General features: G+C 44.4%; 1 protein-coding gene across 5 annotated transcripts in view; it reads left to right on the top strand.

Moving 5' to 3' along the window:
* The window catches only part of TAF1 (TATA-box binding protein associated factor 1), a 596,267-nt gene that overhangs the window by 216,069 nt on the left and 355,724 nt on the right, over positions 1 to 24,474 (top strand). For all 5 annotated transcript variants that reach the window (XM_033945528.1, XM_033945529.1, XM_033945526.1 and 2 more), the window contains 2 exons: positions 12,204 to 12,311; positions 12,619 to 12,792. In XM_033945528.1, coding sequence (XP_033801419.1) covers positions 12,204 to 12,311; positions 12,619 to 12,792 — 282 coding nt within the window. The remainder of the gene's footprint in view (positions 1 to 12,203; positions 12,312 to 12,618; positions 12,793 to 24,474) is intronic.

Raw genomic sequence — 24,474 nt, 5'->3', positions numbered from 1 at the left:
TTCAGGCAAGCGAGGCAAGCCAGACGAGCGAAGATGATCCGCTAAGAGAATCGTGGGAAGCATCATGAGGTGCAGCATACAACTTCATAAAAAAATCATAGAGAACCCCAGAGACATCCACAGTACGAGATACCCTACCGCCCCCTGGAGATCGAAGTGTCAAAATCGGTCTCCGACCAGTCTTGGCATCTACTAAGCGCGCCAAAAGATGCCCGGGTTTGTTGCCAAACCTCTGAAAACGATGCCTATGAAAAGCCACCCACCTCTGAGATCGAGAGTGAAGAAGAGAATTAAGAGCCTCCTGAGATGAAAATATTGATCCCAAGTTTCCACCGAAGGAGTAGAGTGAAAGACTCTCTTAGCAGCACGTAAGGCCCTTTCCAAGATTATAATCCCTTTATTGATACATTTATTTCTGGCACATGTAAAAGAAATTATATGACCCCGAAGTATAGTTTTAATAGCTTCCCAAAAATGCATGGGGTCATCTTGATGTACATTATTAGCCAAATAATCATCCCATTGGGTCTGAAGGAAAGTCTGAAATTCGACATCATGTGCTAAATAAAAGAGAAAACGCCAAGAGGGAGAACGGACATAGAAAACATCCAGGTGAATGTACAACCAGACCGGGGTATGATCCAAAATATTCAGAGTACCAATCTCCGCCAACAAGACAGAAGGAAACAGCTCCAGAGACATGAAGATGTAATCGATTCTAGACCAGGAATTATGAGTTCGGGAGAGATGAATATAGGCTCGAACCTCTGGGTGTAAAAGATGCCAGGGGTCTATCACAGAAAGAATATCACAAAACCTTTATAACTTTTAAAACCCAAGTATTGGTGGTAATGAGAGTCTAATGTGGGTAAAATGCTGGAAGATGACCTCCGATGGGAAGAGGAAGTGGCTTTAAAGGTATTAATTTGACTGTGCTCTCTAGAAGCAGGTAAAAATACTGAGCCAGCTTCTAAGATGTAGATGGTTGCTGTATTTGACAGTTTTGCTGTCTCTGTCTCTTCTGAGGCAGTGGTTTTGATGAGGACAATGAAGTAGTATATCATCTCTTATAAGAGGAAGTCGACTTCTGAACAGGTTTGTTAGATTGAGTTCTCTTTGTTTTATTGAGAGTGTTCCAGCTCTGTCTGTTGATTCAGTTTCTGTGTAACAGACTCCACCTTCTCACCAAAAAGCTCTTCTCTGATGCATGGAATATTTACTAATCAGTCCTGAAGATTAAGATCCATATCAGAAACCTGCAACCATGCCAAATGCCCTGTAGCTATGGCCATAGACGAAGGTATCAAATGAGGCGCGAGCAATATATTTTCTTGTTTGCGATAAAGCATGAGCAATATGTTTAAACTCAGACAACTGAGCCAGTGGAATATATTGCTCAAAGTTGGATACCTTCTTTGCTAATTGTTTAAGATAAAAAGACATGAAAATATTATAATTCAAAACTCTATTAGCTAACATTAAGTTTTGATACTAACGCCAACCAAATTTATCCATGGTCCTGCCTTCATATCCTGGAGGAGATGTGGTATAAACTCTTACTAAATGTTTTCTTCAGTGTGGATTCTACCAACAACGATTAGTGTTGAAGTTGTCATCTATTAAACCCTGGATAAGAAATAATTCTATACAGAGAATCCAACTTTCTAGGAGTCATGGTTACTGTCAGTGGAGTCTCCCAATTTTTTTTAGAAGAGACTCTTTCAATAAAGGATGAAGAGGCAATTTCAAAAGCTCTTTAGGAGATTCATCATAATCGAAAGCCTCCAACAATTCAGCTCTGGGCTCCATATCTGTTTCTAATTTTACAGGAAGTTCTTTTCCCAATTGTCTTTGTACTTGGTAAAAGAGAGACTTTCTGGAGGAGATCTTCTCCTAGGTAGTGGGGGAGACAGTTCATAAGGTATTCCATAAGATTCAGGAGCTAATGAATCTCCCTCCCCCACCCCACTCTGATCTGACATTAAGTCTGAATCCCGATCAGAATTCATGGATTCTTTATTATGTCGGTACTGAGCTGATGATATTGATGAAAAAGAATTCCGGTACCTGGATGAATGCTTCGAAGAAGAGTACTTTGAGAACATCAGAGTTTAGATAAAGAATGCTGATGTCTCGATGAAGAATATCGATGTTTTGATGAATTGTCCCGATGGTTCGAAGATGATTTTTGATGCATCGATACAGAATCTCTAGATGAAAACGTCAATGCCTCGAAGCAGAATTTTGGTGTTTAGATGTATGGCAATGTTTCAATGATGCTCGATGTTCCGAAGATGATGATAGCTGATGCTTGGATTGAGACTGTCAATGTCCTCTGGATACAGACCAATACTCTGAAGATGAACATTGACAATGACTCGAAGAATATCAATGCGAAGTAGAGCGACGTTCAGATGCAATCTCCGAAGCAGTACCCTGTGCCCCATGAGAACTATATTTAGGCTGGGTTGGTACCGAAGAGGTTGGTGCTGACACTGATGTGGAGATGAGTTTGAATATATTACTAAACTCTATGCGCAGAAAGTCATTGACCTGGGCTCAAACATCTTGTTACCGATACTTGAGACTGAGTGGGTATCAATGGCAGTGTTTCTCAACTTCTTCAAGTCAAGTACTCCCTAAGACTAATAAATATTAATCAAGTACCCACACCAAGCTCTGCCACAGACCCGCCCAGGCTCTGCCACAGACCCCATCCCCATAATAAAAGTACTAATTGTAATGCAATTTCTTCCAACTAATTTTTCATATACACACAATATAATGTTGTTAATACATAATGGTAACCACAAAATTTAAAAAACCCACAAAGCACACTGAATGCAGAGAAAATGTTAATTATCATTTATATTCTTTTTTTTTTCCAAAGAGGTCAAGACAGATGACTTTAAAATATGCAATGTCACCTCATTAACAACTATAGAAAAATAGACAAATATAGTGCAAAATACAGACAGCAGATATAAATTCTCAAAACTGACACATTTTGATCACTAAATTGAAAATAAAATCATTTTCCTACCTTTGTTGCAAATAAAATAATTTTCCTACCTTTGTTGTCTGGTGATTTTATGAGTCTCTGGTTGCACTTTCTTCTGACTGTGCATCCAATATTTCTTGTTTTCTGCCTCCTTCACGCTTTCTCTCCTCTGGACCTCATTCCCTTCCCCAACCAACATAATAATAATAATATCTCTCTCTGTCCCTCCATGAGTCCAACTTTTCTTCTCTCCTCCACCCCTATTGACAACATGTCTCCTTCTTTCTCTCTCACTATCCATCTGCCTTGAGAGAGCCAGGCATTTACTGCCACATCTCTCCCTCCATCACTATGTCCAATATTCCTCCACCTTGCATCCCCTTCAATCTGTCCTTCTGTTCCCTATCCCCAACCAACATTTCTCCCTTTCATCCTTCTCTCCCCCATTCATCTCTACCTCTCTTCTCTCTCTCTTTATGTCCAATTTTCCTCTTTCTTCCTTTCCCCATGTACACCATGTCTTTACTCCACACCTATATCCAACAATTCTCTTTTCCTGTTCCCTCACCCACAGGCAGCATCTATATTTCCCTCCCTTCCTAAACCCAGCCCGTGCAGCATCTATCCTTCCCACCCACCCCCACCCCGTACAGCATCTGCCTTCCATTATTCCCAACTCCACCCCCCACTCCTCTCAACTGGATCTGATCTCATCCCAATTCCCGATTCCCCCACCTACCAGCTCCCTGCCGCTGTATTTTAAAATCTTTGGGCAGCTGGAGGCGCAACGAAGCTAGCCTCACATCGTCTGCATTGGAAGTTTTCTTTCTGCAGCATTCTGTGTAGGCAGAACGCTGCAGAAAGAACACCGTCAGGCAGATGGCGGGAGGCTGGCTTCGTTGCACTTCCGGCTGCTCAAAGAATTTAAAATACAGCGGTGGGGAGCTGGTAGGTGGGGGAATCAGGAACTGGGGAGAGGTCGGATTCAGCTGAGAGGAATGGGGGCTGGGGTTGGGTTTGGCTTTGACAGAGCCAAAATGGGAGAGCTGGAAGTCATAGCCAGTAAAAAGGACCTGGACATAATTGGAGTCAGAAACATGGTGGACTGATGACAACAAATGGGATGTGGTCATACCAGGGTACAAACTCTATAGGAGAGACAGGATCCACAAGAAGGGTGGAGGAATAGCGATATATATAAAGGATTCCATTCCCTCAACCAGGATGGAAACAACAGTAAGGGCGGACGGCTTGGAATCACTATGGATTAAGCTACAAGGAGGAACTGGAGCAGACATCAAATTGGGACTGTACTATTGTCCACCTGGACAACCGGAAACAATCGACCAGGACCTGGAGGCTGAATTGAGGCAGGTTTGCAAAAGCGGAAGTGTGGTAGTGATGGGGGACTTCAACTACCCTGGGATGGACTGGAGTATTGGACACTCAAACTGCACGAGGGAGACCAAATTCCTGGAGGCTATGAGGGACTGTTTCATGGAACAGCTGGTCACGGAACCAACGCGGGGAGATGCCACTCTTGACCTAATCCTCAACGGGCTAGGGGGACCCGCAAAGGAGGTGGCGGTACTAGCGCCACTAGGAAACAGCGATCACAACATGATCCAATGCAAGCTAGAAAGTGGATCATCAAAGGTAATAAGAACCACAACGACAGCACTCAATTTCAGAAAAGGGAATTATGAAGCCATGAGAAAAATGGTGGGAAAGAAACTCAGCGACAACTTAGGAAAGATGGAGACCGTAGAAAAAGCCTGGTCCCTACTCAAAGGAACGGTGCAAAAGGCACAGAACCTATACGTCCCCAGGTTCAGGAAAGGGTGCAAAAAGAATCAAACAAAAAAACCCAGTGTGGATAACAAATGCAGTGAAAAAAGCGATAAGCGATAAAAAAGCATCTTTCAGGAAATGGAAAAAGGACCAAACAAAGGACAACCAAATGGAACACAAAAGACACCAAAGAGAATGTCACCGAGTGGTTAGGAAAGCAAAAAGAGAATATGAGGAGAGACTGGCGGGGGAAGCAACAAACTTCAAATCATTCTTCAGGTACATAAAGGGGAAGCAACCGGCCAGGGAAGAAGTGGGACCATTGGATGATGGAGACAAGAAGGGAGTGGTAAAGGAGGAAAAAGAGATAGCTGACAGGTTAAATAAGTTCTTCTCGTCGGTCTTCATGAGAGAGGACACATCAAATATTCCAGAACCCGAGGAGATCATAAATGGGGATCAGGATGAAAAGCTGGTCCAACTAGAGGTAAGACAAGAGGATGTCCTCCGACAGATAGACAGACTAAAGAGCGACAAATCACCGGGTCCGGACGGCATCCACCCAAGGGTACTCAAGGAGCTAAGGAACGAAATAGCGGAACCACTTCGCCAAATATGTAACCTATCCTTAAAAATTGGGGAGATACCGGAGGACTGGAAAATAGCAAATGTCACGCCCATCTTTAAAAAGGGTTCAAGGGGTGACCCAGGAAACTACAGGCCGGTGAGCTTGACCTCGGTTCCGGGAAAGATGATGGAAGCACTGATTAAGGACAGCATCTGTGAACACGTAGACAACAATGGACAATTGAAGGTGAGCCAGCACGGCTTCTGCAAGGGAAGGTCGTGCCTCACAAACTTACTGTACTTCTTTGAGGGAATAAACAGTCAGATAGATAAAGGGGAATCCATAGACATCATTTACCTTGACTTCCAAAAAGCCTTCGACAAGGTACCCCACGAACGGCTGCTTAAGAAGCTGTGGAACCACGGGGTGCAAGGGGATGTCCACCGAAGGATCAAAAATTGGCTGGCAGGCAGGAAACAGAGGGTTGGAGTAAAGGGCCACTACTCAGACTGGCTATGGGTCACGAGCGGAGTCCCGCAGGAGTCGGTGCTGGAACCGCTACTGTTCAATATATTTATTAATGACCTGGAGGCGGGAACAAAATGTGAGGTTATAAAATTTGCGGATGACACCAAACTCTGCAGCAGGGTTAGGACCGCGAAAGACTGCGAGGACCTGCAAAGGGACCTAACGATACTGGAAGAGTGGGCATAAAGGTGGCAGATGAGCTTTAACATAGAGAAATGCAAGGTCATGCATGTAGGGAAAAAGAACCCGATGTTCAGCTACAAAATGGGGGGGGGATCACTACTAGGGGTAAGTAACCTTGAAAGAGACCTGGGGGTGATGGTAGATACAACATTGAAGGCGTCGGCAAAATGCGCGACAGCATCAAGGAAAGCAAACCAAATGTTGGGTATCATTAAGAAGGGTATCACGGCCAGGACGAAGGAAGTCATCTTTCCACTGTATCGTGCAATGGTGTGCCCGCATCTGGAGTACTGTGTCCAGTACTGGTCGCCGTACCTCAAGAAGGACATGGCAGTACTTGAGGGAGTCCAGAGAAGAGCAACTAAACTGGTAAAGGGTATGGAAAACTTCTCATATGCTGACAGGTTGAAAAAGCTGGGGCTATTCTCCCTGGAAAAGTGGAGACTTAGAGGAGACATGATAGAAACCTTCAAAATCCTGAAGGGCATAGAAAAGATAGACAGGGACAGATTCTTCACACTGTGGGGAACCACAATTACAAGGAGGCACTCAGAGAAATTAAAAGGGGGCAGGTTTAGAACAAACGCTAGGAAGTTCTTTTTCACCCAGAGGGTGGTGGACACATGGAACGCGCTTCCGGAGGCCGTGATAGGCCAGAGCACGTTACAGGGCTTCAAAGAAGGTTTGGATAGGTTCCTAGAGGATAAGGGGATTGATGGGTACAGATAGGAGTTGAGGTAGGTTATAGGAATAGTCTGGGACCATTGCACAGGTGATGGGCCTGGAGGGCCACCACGGGAGCAGACCGCTGGGCGGGATGGACCTCTGGTGTGACCCAGCAGAGGCAAATTCTTATGTTCTTATGACAGAATTGCCGCTGCTGGGTCAGACCAGTGGTCCATCGCACCCAGCAGTCCGCTCATGCGGTGGCCTTACCTGCGTACGTTCTGGTTCAGCAGGAACTTATGTAAGCTTTTCTTGAATCCCTGGAGGGTGCTTTCCCCTATAACAGCCTCCGGAAGAGCGTTCCAGATTTCTACCACTCTCTGGGTGAAGAAGAACTTCCTTACGTTTGTACGGAATCTATCCCCAGGGTGTCCTTTCTTTCTCTCCACCTTGGAGAGGGTGAACAACCTGTCTTTCTCTACTAAGTCTATTCCCTTCAAAATCAAACTCAGTTTTAAAAGACAATAGAAAACCGTCAAACGTAATGGTCGATCCCCATCCTCAAAGAGGAAAAAGGGGAAAAACGAAAGGAAAAGAAAATGGATTCTCATTTTTTAGCCACGAATTTAAAATAGAAACAACGGACTGAAAAATTAAATGAAGAAAAATGTATGCGCAGTGAACCCTCGTTGAGTGGGAAGGCACTCACGCATGCGCAATTGCAGGCAGTCTGAATGCTTTAAATTTCTTAAAGTGCCGGTGCACTGTTTATTGTCCGTGCTGTGCTCTGTGGATGACATCACCCACATGTGAGCATATGCTACCTGCTTATTTCAGGATAGCTACTACTACTATTTATTATTTCTATAGTGCTACCAGAAGCACACAGTGGTGTACATTAAACACGCTAGAGACAGTCCCTGCTCAAAAGAGCTTACAATCTAATTATGATAGACAGGGCACAGGGTGGATCAATATATACTGTTCATGAAAGGGGATACAAAGGGCAGGAGAGGTAGAGGGGATAGGGGCTGCAGATGGAACAAGAAACATATATAGTATATAACAAGTTGGAAGCATTAGGGCCTAAACGCAGCTTCATAAAAGTGGGCTTTCACCCTGGATTTGAATACCGTCAGAGATGGAGCCTAGAGGAGAGGAAGTGACGTGACCTGCATGGATGGGAGCCTGATTTGGGAGCTCTGATCTAACTCTGAGAAAATCCCTTAAATTAGGTGTGCAATTGCACTTAAGAGCACTTCTTTTAACTGTGAGAGGTGAAGCAGAGAAATTGGTGCCACGCACATTGGACAAGTCGCTGGGTTAGGGCACAGTAATGAAGGAGCTGGGAGCTGCTCCTCAATGACAGCGAAAGAAATGGCTTCCCCTGCAGCACCAGTCTTAGAGATGAAAGATCGTGAGCCATTAACGAAAGCCGATATGTAGCAGTAGATTCAGAAGGTGAAAAAAGAGATTTCAGCAGTAGCTGTACAGGTGCGGGAAGTAGTTCAGGAGCATCACACTGATATGGTGAAGTTGGGATTGTGAGTGGATGTGATGGAGACTCGCCTGGAGAATTGCGCAGAGGGCATGACTGGTGTGCAAAGGAAATTGGAGGACATTACTGAGGAATACCAGATATTACTAGATAAGATGGAGGATTTAGAGAACCACACCGCAAAAACAATATGAGGGTGCAGGGCCTTCCAGAGCTGGGAGTTCCTTTCAAGATCCAGAATGGAGTAATTACACCAAACTATATAACAAATACTCCAAATCTTATTGCATTCTAGACTCATCCCCCCCCCCCCCCGAAATTATGAAAGCGGCACCTTTAGAATTTAAATTATCACTGCTGCAGTACCTGGCCCACAACCTAAAAAATGGGAAGTTCCTCTCTAATCATGGTCACATAATAATTACCCCAATTCTAAAAAATCGTAAAGAATCTTCAGCCCTACCAACCAACTACAGACCGGTAGCATCCATTCCGTTTATTGTAAAAATCATGGAGGGATTGGTACACACCCAACTGATGGATTATCTCAATCAGTTCTCTCTCCTACATGAAACTCAATCTGGCTTTAGACCCTTATTCAGTACGGAGACAGTAATTGCGGCCATTTTAGACAATCTGCGTCTACTGTTTAGCAGGGGCCTCAATGCCCTGATTATGCAGTTCAATATGAGTTCAGCCTTTGATCTGGTAGACCACAGGAAAATGCTACAATGCCTAGACGCTATCGGTATCAGGGACGAGGTGTTGAACTGGTTTTGTGGCTTCCTTATCTCTCGCACCTATCAAGTACGCTTCAATTATGAGCTTTCCGATACCTGGAGCAATCCATCCGGTGTGCCACAAGGGTCACCACTGTCCGCGCTGCTATTATGGGCATGCAGTTAACCCAGCTGGGGATAAAACTATTCAGTTATGCAGATGACTTTACGATTATCATCCCATTTGCTAACTCCATCTCGGAAACTATTCCCAAAGCTTCAGAAGCCATAAACGTAATGGAGCAATGGATGACAGAGTTCAAGCTCAAACTTAACTCAGAAAAAACAAAATTCTTCGTTGCTTCACCACACCTGATTGACACCAAAATACCACTATGTATCAGTAATCTTAGTTACCCTATCCAGCCCACCATAAAAATACTAGGTGTAATTCTGGATCAACGCCTAACCATGAAAGACCAGGTGGACTCCTTAATCAAAAAGGGTTTCTTCACTCTCTGGAAGCTCAGATCCATTAGAGCCTATTTCGATACGTCGGCTTTCAGAACCCTGGTCCAATCCCTCATACTGAGTCTACTTGACTACTGTAACATCGCCTATTTGGAAATTTCCCAAAAAAATATGCGACGTTTACAAGTAATGCAAAATGCAGCGGTCAGACTGATCTTTGGGCTAAAAAAGTTCGATCACATGTCACCCTACTACCAGCAGTTGCATTGGCTGCTGATGGAGGCACGCGTAAAGTTTAAATTCGCCTGCTTCTGCTTCAAAGCACTATATGGACTTGCCCCTAAATACATAACCAACCTTTTCTCCTTCTCAGCCAACAGACACAAGAGGAGCTCACACTCCAACTTCGTTTCCCCCCCAGTTAGAGGTTGCAAGCTGAAAAAACACCACGAACACCTTCTCTCACATCAAGCAGCGCTGTGGGGTAGGGACCTAGATCAATTGCTTTCGCCCACCACTTATGAGGATTTCAGGAAACGTACAAAAACACACCTGTTCCTAAAATATCTAGACAACTGACCCCTCTTCTCCTTCCCCCTCGATATTGATCACCATATCTTATTAATCTCTCTATCCTCAAAAATGGATTTCCTGCCCCACCAACTCTCTTTCTTTCTCCCCTTTTAAGTTCAATCAATTTGTACCTTGCTTAATCTTTTGTAAACCGCATGGAACTTCACGGTATTGCGGTATATAAACTGTTGTTATTATTATTATTATAAAGATGTCCGTGATACTGTGACTAAACTGTTGAGGTGGCTGCTGCAGGATGATTCCTTGGAGCCCGGTATCAAATGCGCCCATAGAACGTTGAAACTTCGGATTTGTGATCAACCTAAGGATATTGTGATCTGTTTGCAGAGGTTTGTCCTCAAAGAGTGGGCCTTGCGGATTGCCAGAGAGATGGGAATGGTGACCTGGGAGGGCCACTGACTGGAGTTTTACCAGAATTTGGTGGCCAACATGCTGCAAAATCGTCGCTCCTTCCAAGAAGTCACTAAGACCCTTATGTGTTATCGTTGGATTTATCCTTTTGGATTGTTGATCACTATAAATGGCGTGCATGCTCTGGTCACGTCCATGAGAAAAACCTGCGCTCTGCTTCAGAAGGAGGGTATCAAGATACCGGAGGATTCTGGCCCTGTGGCGGGAATTGCACAGACTGCGCGGCAGAGACTGGCACCTTTCCGGTGGCAACAGATCGACTGAGTGGCCCGAGGAGGATGAGGGAGGGGGGCACCCCTGCCTGCTGCGGCCTCCTCTAATGGTCACACTTGAACATGGAGACATTGAAGACTGTGAACTGCTCTGGTTTTGTAGGGTGTATGAAGTGGTGCCTTTGCGTTACTTAGCTATGTTCTTTGATTGAGTGTTCTCAGGAGAGAGCAGAGGGACCATTTGGATGTTGCTCCCATATGTGAATGTGTTTGGTTGTAGGATGAATGTGGCTATGGGGGTTTTGTTAGTTTTGTGATCCACAGGGTTGGTATATCATGGTTGAAGTTCTCCTAGAGCAGGGGTGTCAAAGTCCTTCCTCGAGGGCTGCAAACCAGGATTTCCCCAATGAATATGCATGAAATCTGTTTGCATGCACTGCTTTCATTGTATGCTAATAGATCTCGTATAGATTCATTGAGGAAATCCTGAAAACTCGACTGGATTGCGGTCCTCGAGGAGGGACTTTGACATCCCTGTCCTAGAGGGTAGTTTGTATTCATTGGTAAATGTGTATGTGCCTAATGAAGGGCAAGGGGAATTTTTGACGGGGGCTTATACCGATGATTTTACAGTTTAAGGGGAGACCCTAATTTTTTTTGGGGGGGGGGTAAATTTAACCTTACCATGACCTCTTACCATGACCCCACACCTAGATAACTCGGGTAGAGCTGGGAGTTATGGCTGCGAAGGAGGATCTTCCGGAGCACACGCTAAAAATGCAACAGGAAAGGTAGGAAGAAAACCATGTAATAACAGCCTTGAAATCCAAGCGAGGTCATCGTATCAATGAGTAGGCGGTGATCTACGGTGTCAAATTCCACAAATCAAGGAGGATGAGGCTGGAGTGTAGTGCCCTTTGGTTTTGGCCATGAGCAAATCATTTGGGATTCTAGCAAGGGCAGTTTCTTTAGAATGGAGAGGGTGAAAGCTCAATTAAAGGGGGTCAAGAATAGCTTGAGATGAAAGTCAGGACAATGGCAGTGAGATCTGTTACGCTTCCTACAAATAGACAAGAGCTAAGCCTCCATATACAAGATGACTGAGGCCTTAAGAAGGATGAGGTATCAGGGCATGAATGGCTAATACAGACATGTTCTTCTGATTAGAGAGCAAGACACCTTTTTTGGGGCCTAGAAGGCAATATGACTGCTGTGTCTCCAGATCTATAGCTGAATCTCTGTTACCAGCGATTGAATCCTACTGCACAAGAGAAAACTACTTTTTTCTCTCTGTTTCTGTGTTAAGACATGTCGGTGTTTTGTTTTCAGTTGCTCTTGGGTTTCTCCTTATGATTACAAACTGCCTAAAATAAATCTGATTTGGCCTGTTCTCTGGTAAGGCTGAACCATTCTGTTGTTTCACACACCTCTGATATCTCACTGCTGCTACTACTACTACTACTGATCAATTGTATAGCGCTGAAGGGTGTACGCAGCACTGTACATTTTGACATTTTACCTTTTGAGTTGTTCTGACTTTTAAATTTTATCTTACCAATAGAACATGTCTCAGCCAGAGGTGAAAGACCCATGGAATCTATCAAATGATGAGTACTACTATCCAAAGCAGCAAGGACTGCGTGGAACCTTTGGCGGGAACATCATTCAGGTGAGCAGAAGGAAGAAAATGCACCTATTCAAAGAGAAAGCAAGTATTGTGAGGAAAATAGTGACTTTGCAAGAGTTACGCACTTGGTCACTGCGTATTTCCAAACAATGATTCCCAAACTTTTCCTGGGGAGACTCCCAACCAGTCACAGTTTTTAGACTATCCACATGTAATATGCATGAGAGTTATTCATGGTTTATGAGCATATCAAAAAATAAAAGCATGAATAAAGAAAATAGCTGTGTACAAATTTTAGCTCATACACATTCATTCCAAATATCCTAATTTTTCTTGTTTATCCATATAGCACTCAATACCTGCAGTGGAATTGCGCCAACCATTCTTTCCCACCCACATGGGTCCTATGAAACTCCGGCAATTCCATCGACCTCCACTGAAGAAATACTCTTTCGGAGCATTGTCTCAGCCAGGACCTCACTCTGTGCAACCCTTGCTTAAACATATCAAGAAAAAAGCTAAGGTAAAGCAGTGTTAGTGAAATGAGCTGTCTTGGTTTCTGAGGACCCAGTACTTAAAGTGACTTAAGCAGGCAGGCAGGGGACTGTTTCTCGCTGAGTGGACAGTGGTTTAAATAATCCACTGAACATCCTTTTGCCCCCTTCCGACAATGCCCTTTCCTTCCCTCCCCCTCAGCATGTGGACATGAAGGCCCCCATCTCCGTGCCTGCCTATATCCCAGGTAGTCCAGCAGTGGTGGTTGGGGGCAGGAGTGCAGCCCCCTCACTCCTGCACCTTGCTACGCCATTACAAAATGTCATGGCAGCCATTTTGGAATGGTGCCACAAAGGGCAAGAGTGAGGGGGTTGTGCTCCTACTCCAACAACCACTGCTGGAACCCCATGGATTGGGAGGGTCGCCCTGTTGTCTGCAGGCTGGAGCAGGGAAGGAGGGAGCATTGTTGGGGGGAGGGTTCTTGGAAGACCATATTTAAAAAAATTATTTGTTCTCAATCCAATATTTAGCTGGGTCTGCATATTGGCCAGGTCTACATAAACTCCAACACCCAGCTGAATATCAGGGGGTACAGTAAACTCCCCCGCAAATTCACAGTTCGCATATCGCGGACTCAGTAATTTGCGGTATATTCTGACCGCCTCTTCCTAGTACTAAAGTCATGGTTACACCAATCAGGAGCTGCTTTGACATGCCTTTAGTACCTGGAAGAGGCAGTCGGAAAATGTACCCGGCTTTGTAAGTGCAATTTAAGCACCTGCCGGCGCCCCAGCTGCTCTCTCCTGACTTCGATCAGCTGAAAAACCATATTCATGGTTTTTCGAAATTCGCGAGTGTTCCTTGAACAGAGCCCCTGCGAATTTCTAGGGAGTACTGTACATTACATTACATTACATTAGTGATTTCTATTCCGCCAATACCTTGCGGTTCAAGGCGGATTACATAAGAGTTGTCAGGAGGTTACAAGAATTGTAACATAACATAAGAATTGTTGTAAGAGTTACATAAGAATTGCATAAGAGTTGTCAAGACCTTAAGGTGATATTTGGGTAATTAGAAGCATTTTAGATTTGTTATGGTTATAGAGTGGGTAGGTGGGGATTGGGTAGGAACTGGTTGTGTTAAATAGGTTTTATGTATTTTTTGAAGAGTAGGGTTTTAGTTTCTTTCTTGAAGGTTTTGTAGTCTGTGGTCGAGGACAGCAGATTAGTGATTTGCCTCTCCAGTTAAGCCGCTTTGGTGGCTATTAGGTTGTCATTTAGTTTTCTTCGTTTGACATTTTTGGATGGTGGGTGTGTGAATAGTGAGTGGGTTCTCCTGTGCTTGGTTGAGGTGGATTGAGTTAGTCGGTTATTCCAGTAGGTTGGGCTTTCTCCATTAATAGCCTTGAATAGTAGGCAGTAGAATTTGAAGTGTACTCTGCTTGTATTGGGAGCCAGTGTGAGTCATGGTATACTTCTGTGATGTGGTCATATTTTTTCAATGAGTAGATGAGTCTTAGGGCTGTATTTTGTATTGTTTGTAATTGCTTTATCATAGTCGCTGAGCAGGGGAGGTAAAGTATGTTGCAGTAGTCTTTTAGACCAAGGATAAGAAATTGTACCAAAAGTTGGAATTGTTTCCTGTCAAAAAAATTTTCGGATTTGTCTTAGGTTTCTCATGGTCACGAATGATGCTTTTATTACTTTGTTGATTTGTGGTTGCATGGTACAGCTCTGTCAATCAGTACTCCTAGAAGTTTTAGTGTGGGTTGAATGGAGTATGAGATCGAGTTTATTATTAGATTTGTTAAAGTTGGAGTTTTGTTGTTTTCTAGGAGGATGAAGTTTGTTTTGTCAGAGTTTCCAAGTTGTTCTTGTTGGATCTATACTAGTTTTAATCTCTTGGCCTTTCTCCATTTTGGATCAGTGGAAGAATAAATGAAAAAAAACCCCCAAAAACATTCCCTTCTTTATCTACAGTTTCTGTTACTATACGCAGGACTCCATACATTAGGTCAGGGGTGTCCAATGTCAGTCCTCGAGGGCCGCAATCCAGTCAGGTTTTCAGGATTTCCCCAATGAATATGCATGAGATCTATGTGCATGCACTGCTTTCAATGCATATTCATTGGGGAAATCCTGAAAACCCGACTGGATTGCGGCCCTCGAGGACCGACATTGGACACCCCTGCATTAGGTGATCAATCCATGCTCGTGAATCACTTGCAGAAGGGTGTCAATCACATCTTTCAGCTTATCCTCCTTCATCAATATATTGCTCCCTCTTCAGTATTTCTTTCTACAAGTGAACCAAGAAGAGATGTTCTGATCTGCTCTCTTCAGTATTTATTATTTTAATAATATAGTAGATGACGTCAGATAAAGACCCGAATGGTCCATCCAGTCTGCCCAACCTGATTCAATTTAAATTTTTTAAATTTTTTTCTTCTTAGCTATTTCTGGGCAAGAATCCAAAGCTCTACCCGGTACTGTGCTTGGGTTCCAACTGCCAAAATCTCTGTCAAAACCTATTCCAGCCCATCTACACCCTCCCAGCCATTGAAACCCTCTCCAGCCCATCCTCCCTCAAACGGCCATAAACAGACACAGACCGTGTAAGTCTGCCCAGTATTGGCCTTAGTTCAATATTTAATATTATTTTCTGATTCTAGATCCTCTGTGTTCATCCCATGTTTCTTTAAACTCAGTCACCGTTTTCTTCTCCACCACCTCTCTTGGGAGCGCATTTCAGGCATCCACCACCCTCTCCGTAAAGTAGAATTTCCTAATATTGCTCTTGAATCTACCACCCGTCAACCTCAAATTATGTCCTCTGGTTTTACCATTTTCCTTTCTCTGGAAAAGATTTTGTTCTAAGTTAATACCCTTCAAGTATTTGAACGTCTGAATCATATCTCCCCTGTCCCTCCTTTCCTCTATGGTATACATATTCAGGGCTTCCAATCTCTCCTCATGTCTTTTGGCGCAAACCTCCTATCATTTTCGTTGCCCTCCTCTGGACCGCTTCAAGTTGTCTTATGTCCTTCGCCAGATACGGTCTCCAAAACTGAACACAATACTCCAAGAGGGGCCTCACCAACGACCTGTATAGGAGAATGAACACCTCCTTCCTTCTACTGGCTATGCTTCTTTATATAGCCCAGCATCCTTCTGGCAGCAGTCACCGCCTTGTCAGACTGGTTTTTCACCTTTAGATCTTCGGACACTATCACCCCAAGGTCCCTCTCCCCGTCTGTGCATATCAGCTTCTCAGCTCCCAGCATATACAGTTCCTTCCGATTATTAATCCCCAAATGCATTACTCTGCATTTCTTTGCATTGAATTTTAGTTGCCAGCCATTAGACCATTCCTCTAACTTTTGCAGATCCTTTTTCATATTTTTCACTCCCTCTTCGGTGTCTACTCTGTTAAAAATCTTGGTATCATCTGCAGAAAGGCAAACTTTTCCTTCTAACCCTTCAGCAATGCCACTCACAAACATATTGAACAGGATTGGCCCCAGCACCGAACCCTGAAGGACTCCACTACTCACCATTCCTTCCTCCGAGCGACTTCCATTAACCATCACCCTCTGGCGTCTGTCCAACAGCCAGTTTCTAACCCAGTTCGCCACTTTGGGTCCTAACTTCAGCCCTTCAAGTTTGTTCAACAGCCTCCTATGAAGAACCGTATCAAAGGCTTTGCTGAAATCCAAGTAAATTACATCTAGCATATGTCCTCGATCCAGCTCTCTGGTCACCCAATCAAAAAATTCAATCAGGTTCGTTTGGCATGATTTACCTTTTGCAAAGCCATGTTGCCTCGGATCCTGTAACCCATTAGATTCAAGGAAATACACTATCCTTTCTTTCAGCAACACTTCCATTATTTTTCCAACAACTGAAGTGAGGCTCACCGGCCTGTAGTTTCCTGCTTTATCCCTGTGACCACTTTTGTGAATAGGGATCACATCCGCTCTCCTCCAATCCCCAGGAACCACTCCCGTCTCCAGAGATTTGTTGAACAAGTCTTTAAAAGGACCCGCTGAAACTTCTCTGAGTTCCCTCAGTATCCTGGGATGGGTCCCATCTGGTCCCATCGCTTTGTCCACCTTCAATTTTTCAAGTTGCTCATAAACACTCTCCTCCGTTAATGGCACAGAATCTACTCCATTTTCTTGTGTTACTTTGCCAGACAATCTCGGTCCTTCTCCAGGATTTTCTTCTGTGAACACAGAATAGAAGTATTTGTTTAGCACGTTTGCTTTTTTCTTATCACTCTCCACATATCAGTTCCCAGTTTTAGTTTAGCAATGCCATTTTTCATCTTCAGGAGACTTTCGTGCCAGAGGACCCCATATTTGGGGCTACTCTGCTTGGGAGAGAAGGTAGACTCCATGAGGACGGACTGCATAAAACATATGAATAGCCTTACTGGGTCAGCCCAATGGTCCATCAAGCCCAGTAGCCCATTCTCAAAGTGGCCAAACCAGGTCACTAGTACCTGGCCAAAACCCAAAGAGTAGCAACATTCCATACCTCCGATCCAAGACAAGCAGAGGCTTCCCCCATTTCTTAATAACAGACTATGGACTTTTCCTCCAGGAATTTGTCCAAACCTTTCTTAAATCAAGCTATGCTATCCACTTTTACCACAATCTCTGGCAACGCGTTCCAGGTATTCTCTGAGTGAAAAAATATTTCCTCCTATTGTTTTTAAAAGTATTTCCCTGCAATTTTATCGAGTGTCCCCTAGTCTTTGAAATTTTTAACGGAGTGAAAAATCGATCCACTTGTACTCATTCTACTTCACTCAGGATTTTGTAGACTTCAATCATATCTCCACTCAGCCTTCTCTTTTCCAAGCTGAGGATCCCTTACCTTTTTAGTCTTTCCTCATACGAGAAGAGTTCCATTTCCTTTTTCATCTTTGTATTCTAAATGGTTACACCCAAGTCCCACTCTTCTGTCATGCACAAAAGTTCTTCACTCCCTAAACTGTACTGTTTGTTTGGGTTTTTGCAGCCCAAATGCATGACCTTGATTTCTTAGCATTCAATTTTAGCTGCCAAATTTCAGACCATTCTTCAAGCTTCGCCAGGTATTTTTTCATGTTATTTACACCATCCGGGGTGTCTACTCTATTGATGATTTTGGTATCATCAAAGAGGCAAATCTTACCCAACAGCCCTTCAGCAATATCGCTTATAAAAATGTTAAAAAGAACAGGCCCAAGAACAGAACCTTGAGCCACACCACTGGTAACATCCCTTTCCTCAGAGCAATCTCCATTGACTACTACCCCGTGTCTCCTTCCACTCAACCAGTTCCTGACCCAATCTGTCACTTTGGGGCTCATTCAGAGGGCATTCAGTGTGATTGTATGTGATGATCTTAAGGTGACGAAATAGGTTGAAAAGATGACAGCAAAAGCCAGAAGGATGCCAGGGTGCATAGGGAGAGTAGGAAAAAAGAGGTATTGATGCCCCTATATATGACTATGGTGAGACTTCATTTAGAATATTGTGTACAATTCTGGAGGCTGCACCTTCAAAAAAATATAAAAAGGATGGAGTCAGTCCAGAGGAAGGCTACTAAAATGGTGCGTGGTCTTTATCATTCGGTGTATGGGGGACAGACTTAAAGATCTCAATCTGTATACTTTGGAGGAAAGGCGGGAGACGGGAGATATGATTGAGACGTTTAAATACCTAGGTGATGTAAATGCACATAAGTCGAGTCTCTTTCAGTTGAAAGGAAGCTTTGGAATTAGAGGGCATAGGATGAAGTTAAGAGGTGATAGGCTCAGGAGTTATTTAAAGAAATACTTTTTTTTACATAAATGATGGTAGGTGTGTGCAACACTATCCCGGTAGAGATGGTGGAGACAGAGACTGTGCCTGATTTCAAGAAAGCCTGGGATAGTCATGTAGGATCTCTTGGAGAGAGGAAGAGATAATGGTTACTGCAGATGGGCAGACAGGATGGGCCATTTGGCCTTTATCTGTCATCATGTTTCTATGTCTTTGAGGAACACTGTCAAAGGCTTTACTAAAATCTAAATACACTATATCTAGTGCACTCCCTCAATTAAATTCTCTGGTCACCCAGTGAAGAAATTGATCTGATTTGTCTGACAATACCTATCTCTAGTGAATCCAACTGCAATAAAGTGCTAAAGTGTTAAAATTAGTTTATGGTATTGCTGCAGTGACTATGAAGACAGTTTACAAGGTGCTGAGTGAGGATCCATTGGAATATCTTATCTGCTAGCATTCAAACTTGGGAAAAGGCAAAACTTGGGCTTCAGTAGGTTATTTCATTGTCCTTCTCTTTTACTTTTTTATTTCAGTACTCTGATTTTCAGCAAAGTCAATTTAGGTAATAGTGTAACCTTTAGAGTCTCTGTTAGGGTTTTTAAGAGGGCAAATCAAAAATTAAAGGCAATTGTTAAATTACGCGATAACTAGAAAATAAGAATTGCCGCTGCTGGGTCAGACCGGTGGTCCATCGTGCCCAGCTCACACGGAGGCCCTCTGGTCAAAGACCAGCGCCCTAACTGAGACTAGCCCTACCTGCGTACATTCCGATTCAGCATAAACTTGTCTAACTTTGTCTTGAATCCCTGGAGGGTGTTTTCCCCTATGACAGCGTTCCAGTTTTCTACCACTCTCTGGGTGAAAAAGAACTTCCTCACGTTTGTACGGAATCTATCCCCTTTCAATTTTAGAGAGTGCCCTCTCGTTCTCTCTACCTTGGAGAGGGTGAACAGCCTGTCCTTATCTACCAGTATATTCCCTTCAGTACCTTGAATGTTTCGATCATGTCCCCTCGCAATCTCCTCTGTTCGAGGGAGAAGAGGCCCAGTTTCTCTAATCTTTCGCTATATGGCAACTCTTCCAGTCCCTTAACCATCTTAGTCGCTCTTCTCTGGCCCCTTTCAGGTAGTACCGTGTCCTTCTTCATGTATGGCGACCAGTGTTGGACGCAGTACTCCAGGTGAGGGCGCACCATAGCCCGGTACAACGACATGATAACCTCCGATCTGTTCGTGATAACCCTTCTTTATCATTCCTAGCATTCTGTTCACCCTTTTCGCCGCCGCTGCACATTGCGCGGACGGCTTCATCGACTTGTCGATTAGAACTCCCAAGTCTCGTTCCTGGGAGGTCTCTCCAAGTACCGCCCCAGACATCCTGTATTCGTGCATGAGATTTTTGTTACCTACATGCATCACTTTACACTTATCCACGTTGAACCTCATCTGCCATGTCTTTGCCCATTCCTCGAGTCTGATTATGTCATGTTGCAGATCTTTGCAATCCCCCTGCGTCTTCACTACTCTGAATAACTTCGTATTGTCTGCAAATTTAATTACCTTACTCGTCGTACCAATGTCTAGAACGTTTATAAAGATGTTGAAGAGCATGGGTCCAAGCACCGAGCCCTGCGGTACCCCACTGGTGACGCTCCTCCAGTCCGAGTATTGTCCATTTACCCCCACTCTGTTTCCTATGCTCCAGCCAGTTTTTAATCCAAATGAGTATTTCACCCTCTATTCCATGGTTCTCAGTTTTCCAAAGTAGTCGTTCATGCGGAACCTTGTCAAACACCTTCTGAAAATCCAGATATACAATGTTGACCGGGTCGCCTTTGTCTATCTGCCTGTTTTATCATTCAAAGAAGTGCAGCAAGTTCGTCAAACACGATCTGCCTTTGCTAAAACCATCCTGACTGGTCCTCATCAGGCCATGTCTGTTAAGGTGATCAATGATGTGGCCCTTTATCAGCGCCTCTACCATCTTACCCGGTACCGAGGTCAGACTCACCGGTCTGTAGTTTCCCGGATCTCCCCTCGAATCTTTCTTGAAGATTGCCGTAACATTCGCCACCTTCCAGTCTTCCGAAATCTTTCCTGATTTGATCGACTGATTGGCTATTAGTTGAAGCAGTTCAGCTATTGTCCCTTTCAATTCCTTGATGACCCTCGGGTGGATGCCATCCGGTCGAGGGGATTTATCGCTCTTTAAGCCTATCAATCTGCCTACATACCTCCTCTAGACTGACTGTCAATCCTGTCAGCTTTCCGTCTTCGTTTCCAGCATATAGTCTGATGGGTTCCAGTATACTGTGTAAATCTTCTTCGGTAAATGCAGATGCAAAAAAATGTGTTCACTTTGTCGGCGATTGCTTTGTCCTCTTTTAGTGATCCCTTTATTCTATGGTCATCCAACGGTCCCACCACTTCCTTCGCGGGTCGTTTGCCCTTGATATATCGAAAGAATGGATTGAAGTTTTTCGCCTCCTTGGCTATTTTTTCCTCATAGTCCCTTTTGGCCCCTTTTACTGCCTTGTGGCACCTTCGTTGATGTTGTTTGTGTTTGTTCCAGTTTTCGTCCGTTTTGACCTTTTCCATTCCTTAAGCGAAGATTTCTTGTCTCTGATCACTTCCTTTACCTCTACAGTGAGCCACGCCGGTTCTTTGTTCTTTTTTTTCTTTGATTTCGTGTTGATACGCGGTATATATAGATTTTGTGCCTCGGTGACTGTGTCCTTGAAAAGGGACCAAGCTTACTCTAGCGTTTTTACAGTGCCTATCCTCTTCTTAATCTTCTTCCCTACCATGAGTCTCATCCGTTCGTAATTCCCTTTTTGGAAGTTCAGTGCCATGGCTGTCGTTTTGGGCCGATGTTTCTCCCCTGCGTCCAGATTGAAGCGGATCATATTGTGATCGCTATTTCCCAGCATCCCTTCTACTTCTACATCGTGTGCCGGTCCTCGTAGGCCATTTAAATTTAAGTCCAGGATTGAATTTCCTCTAGTGCACTGTTCTTCAACCGCCGGTCCGCAGGAACTTTTGCTGGTTCGCACAGGGCCAGCGAGATTGACTCACTTCAATTTCCTGCTGGTCTGCGCAGGGCCAGCAAGATCAACAGCTGAAGTCCGCGCTGGGCTGGAGAGATCTTGGGAAGCCTTCGACAGTGGCTTTCTCCCCTCTCTGCATCTCTCCTTTACTTCCCAGCGCAGCGATTCACAAAGGCAGTCTTAGGGCTTTTGCTGAGTCACGGCTGCCTCTGATGATGCAACTTCCTCTTTCCTCAGAGGCGGCGCAACCCAACAAAGGACCCAAGGCTGCCTTCTTGAATGGCTGCGCTGGGAAGTAAAGAGAGCTGCTGGGAGGAGAGAAAGCCACTATTGGAGTCTGGGAAGCTGTTGGGCAAGGGGAAACTGGGACAGCTGCTACTGGAGAGGGAGAAGGAAAGATGCTGCTGGGAGGGGAGAAAAAGGAATCTATGAAGCTGCTGGGTAAGGGAAAAAAGGGACAGCTGCTACTGGACCTGGAGGGAAGGAGAAGGAGAGATGCGTCTGGGAGGGGAGGAGGGAAAGGAGTCTGGGAAGCTGCTGGGCAAGGGTAAAAGGGACAGCTGCTACTGGAGAGGGAGAAGGAGAGATGCTGCCGGGAAGGGAGAAGGGAAAGGAATATGGGAAGCTGCTGGGCAAGGGAAAAAAAAGGGACAGCTGCCACTGGACTTGGAGGGAAGGAGAGAGAGAGATGCTGCTGGGAGGGGAGGAGGGAAAGGAGTCTGGGAAGCTGCTGGGCAAGGGAAAAAAAGGGACAGCTGCTACTGGACCTGGAGGGAAGGAGAAAGAGAGATGCTGTTGGGAGGGGAGGAGGGAAAGGAGTCTGGGAAGCTTCTGGGCAAGAGGAAAAAAAGGGACAGCTGCTACTGGAGAGGGAGAAGGAGAGATGCTGCTGGGAGGGGAGGAAGGGAAGAGAGTTACTGCTGGACAGGAGGAGGAGGGAAGGGAGAATGAAAAAAGGAAGGAAACAGCTGGCAGGGAGATTAGAGGAGGGGGAAGGGGAGAGACAGGCATGAAAAAGTAGAGAGATTGATGATAGGAAGGGGTCAGCAGGAAAATAAGCAGAGAGGGACAACAATGATAGATCTGGTGTAGCAGAGATAAAAATAAAGAGAGCAGTAAAGCTGGAATGACTCGTATAAAAAGGAGAGAGGGGGGCGCAGGTTGGATGGAAAGGGGAGAGGGGCATAGAAAGAAGACAGATACCATATGGAATGGGGAGAGGACAGACAGTGGATGGAAGGGGTAGATGCTGGATTGAAGAGACAGAGGGCAGATGCTGGAAGGAAGAGAGTGAAAAGAAGATGAAAGCAGAAACCAGAGACAACAAAAGGTAGAAAAAAATAATTTTATTTCTATTTTGTGATTAGAATATATCAGATTTGAAATATATATCCTGCTAGAACTGGTGTTAGACATAACTGGGGACTGCATAACCCAGGCAGTGCTTCTTTAGCTTCCAGCTGTCTTAGGGCGCTCTCTGACCAGGGGCAGTTGCCCTAGTTGCACTCCCATAAAACTATTCCTGTCATGTGTGACTGCAGTATTCTGTTAGCATGATATTTCTGTGTAGCATTCTGTAATAATTTGGCTTGTTCAGTTTTCTTGAGGGGATATATGTGAAGGGGAGGGGAGACAAGGGGTTTTGTTGATCCTTGCTCTGTATTATTTGTATTTATAAAATGACAATTGTACAGAATATTGTTTCTTTTTATACTTTAATAAAATACATTCAATATAAAATCATAACTGAGGCTTGTGTGGATGGGATCAGATGATTTGTGGGGACTGAGCTCGCGGAGATGGGGTTTTTAAATTTTAGTCATAGTAGTTTGCCGGTCCACAAAATAATTCTTTTATTTAAGAACATAAGAAATGCCTCTGCTGGGTCAGACCTGAGGTCCATCGCGCCCAGCAGTCCGCTCACGCGGCGGCCCAACAGGTCCAGGACCTGTGTAGTAAACCTCTATCTATACCCTTCTATCCCCTTTTCCAGAAGGAAATTGTCCAATCCTTTCTTAAACCCCAAAACTGTTCTCTGCCCTATAACGTCCTCTGGAAGCGCGTTCCAGGTGTCGACCACACGTTGGGTAAAGAAGAACTTCCTAGCATTCGTTTTGAATCTGTCCCCTTTCAACTTTTCCGAATGCCCTCTTGTTTTTTTATTTTCTGAAAGTTTGAAGAATCTGTCCCTCTCTACTCTCTCTATGCCTTTCATGATCTTGTAAGTCTCTATCATATCCCCTCTAAGTCTCCTCTTCTCCAGGGAAAAGAGACCCAGGTTCTCCAATCTCTCAGCGTATGAAAGGTTTTCCATCCCCTTAATCAGTCGTATCGCTCTCCTCTGAACTCTCTCGAGTAACGCCATATCCTTCTTAAGGTACGGCAACCAGTACTGGACGCAGTACTCAAGATGCGGACGCACCATTGCCCGGTACAGCGGCAGGATAACTTCTTTCGTTCTGGTTGTAATACCCTTCTTGATTATACCTAGCATTCTATTCGCTCTCTTAGCAGCCGCTGCACACTGTGCCGTCGGCTTCATTGTCATGTCCACCATTACCCCCAAGTCCCTTTCCTGGGTACTCTCAGTCAATAACATCCCTCCCATCGTATAATTGTGCCTCGGGTTTCTGTTTCCCACATGCAATACTTTACACTTCTCAACATTGAACTTCATCTGCCATCTCTCAGCCCATTCCCCTAGTTTGTCCAAGTCCCTTTGCAATTCTTCGCATTCCTCCTTCGTCCGAGCTCCATTAAATAGTTTGGTGTCGTCCGCAAATTTTATTATCTCACACTTCGTTCCTGTTTCTAGATCATTTATGAATATATTAAAAAGCAGC

Source organism: Geotrypetes seraphini, chromosome 5 (assembly GCF_902459505.1).
Source record: "Geotrypetes seraphini chromosome 5, aGeoSer1.1, whole genome shotgun sequence".
NCBI lineage: Eukaryota > Metazoa > Chordata > Amphibia > Gymnophiona > Dermophiidae > Geotrypetes > Geotrypetes seraphini.
Note: the sequence above shows the minus strand (reverse complement) of the source record. Positions and strands in the feature narration are given on the sequence as shown.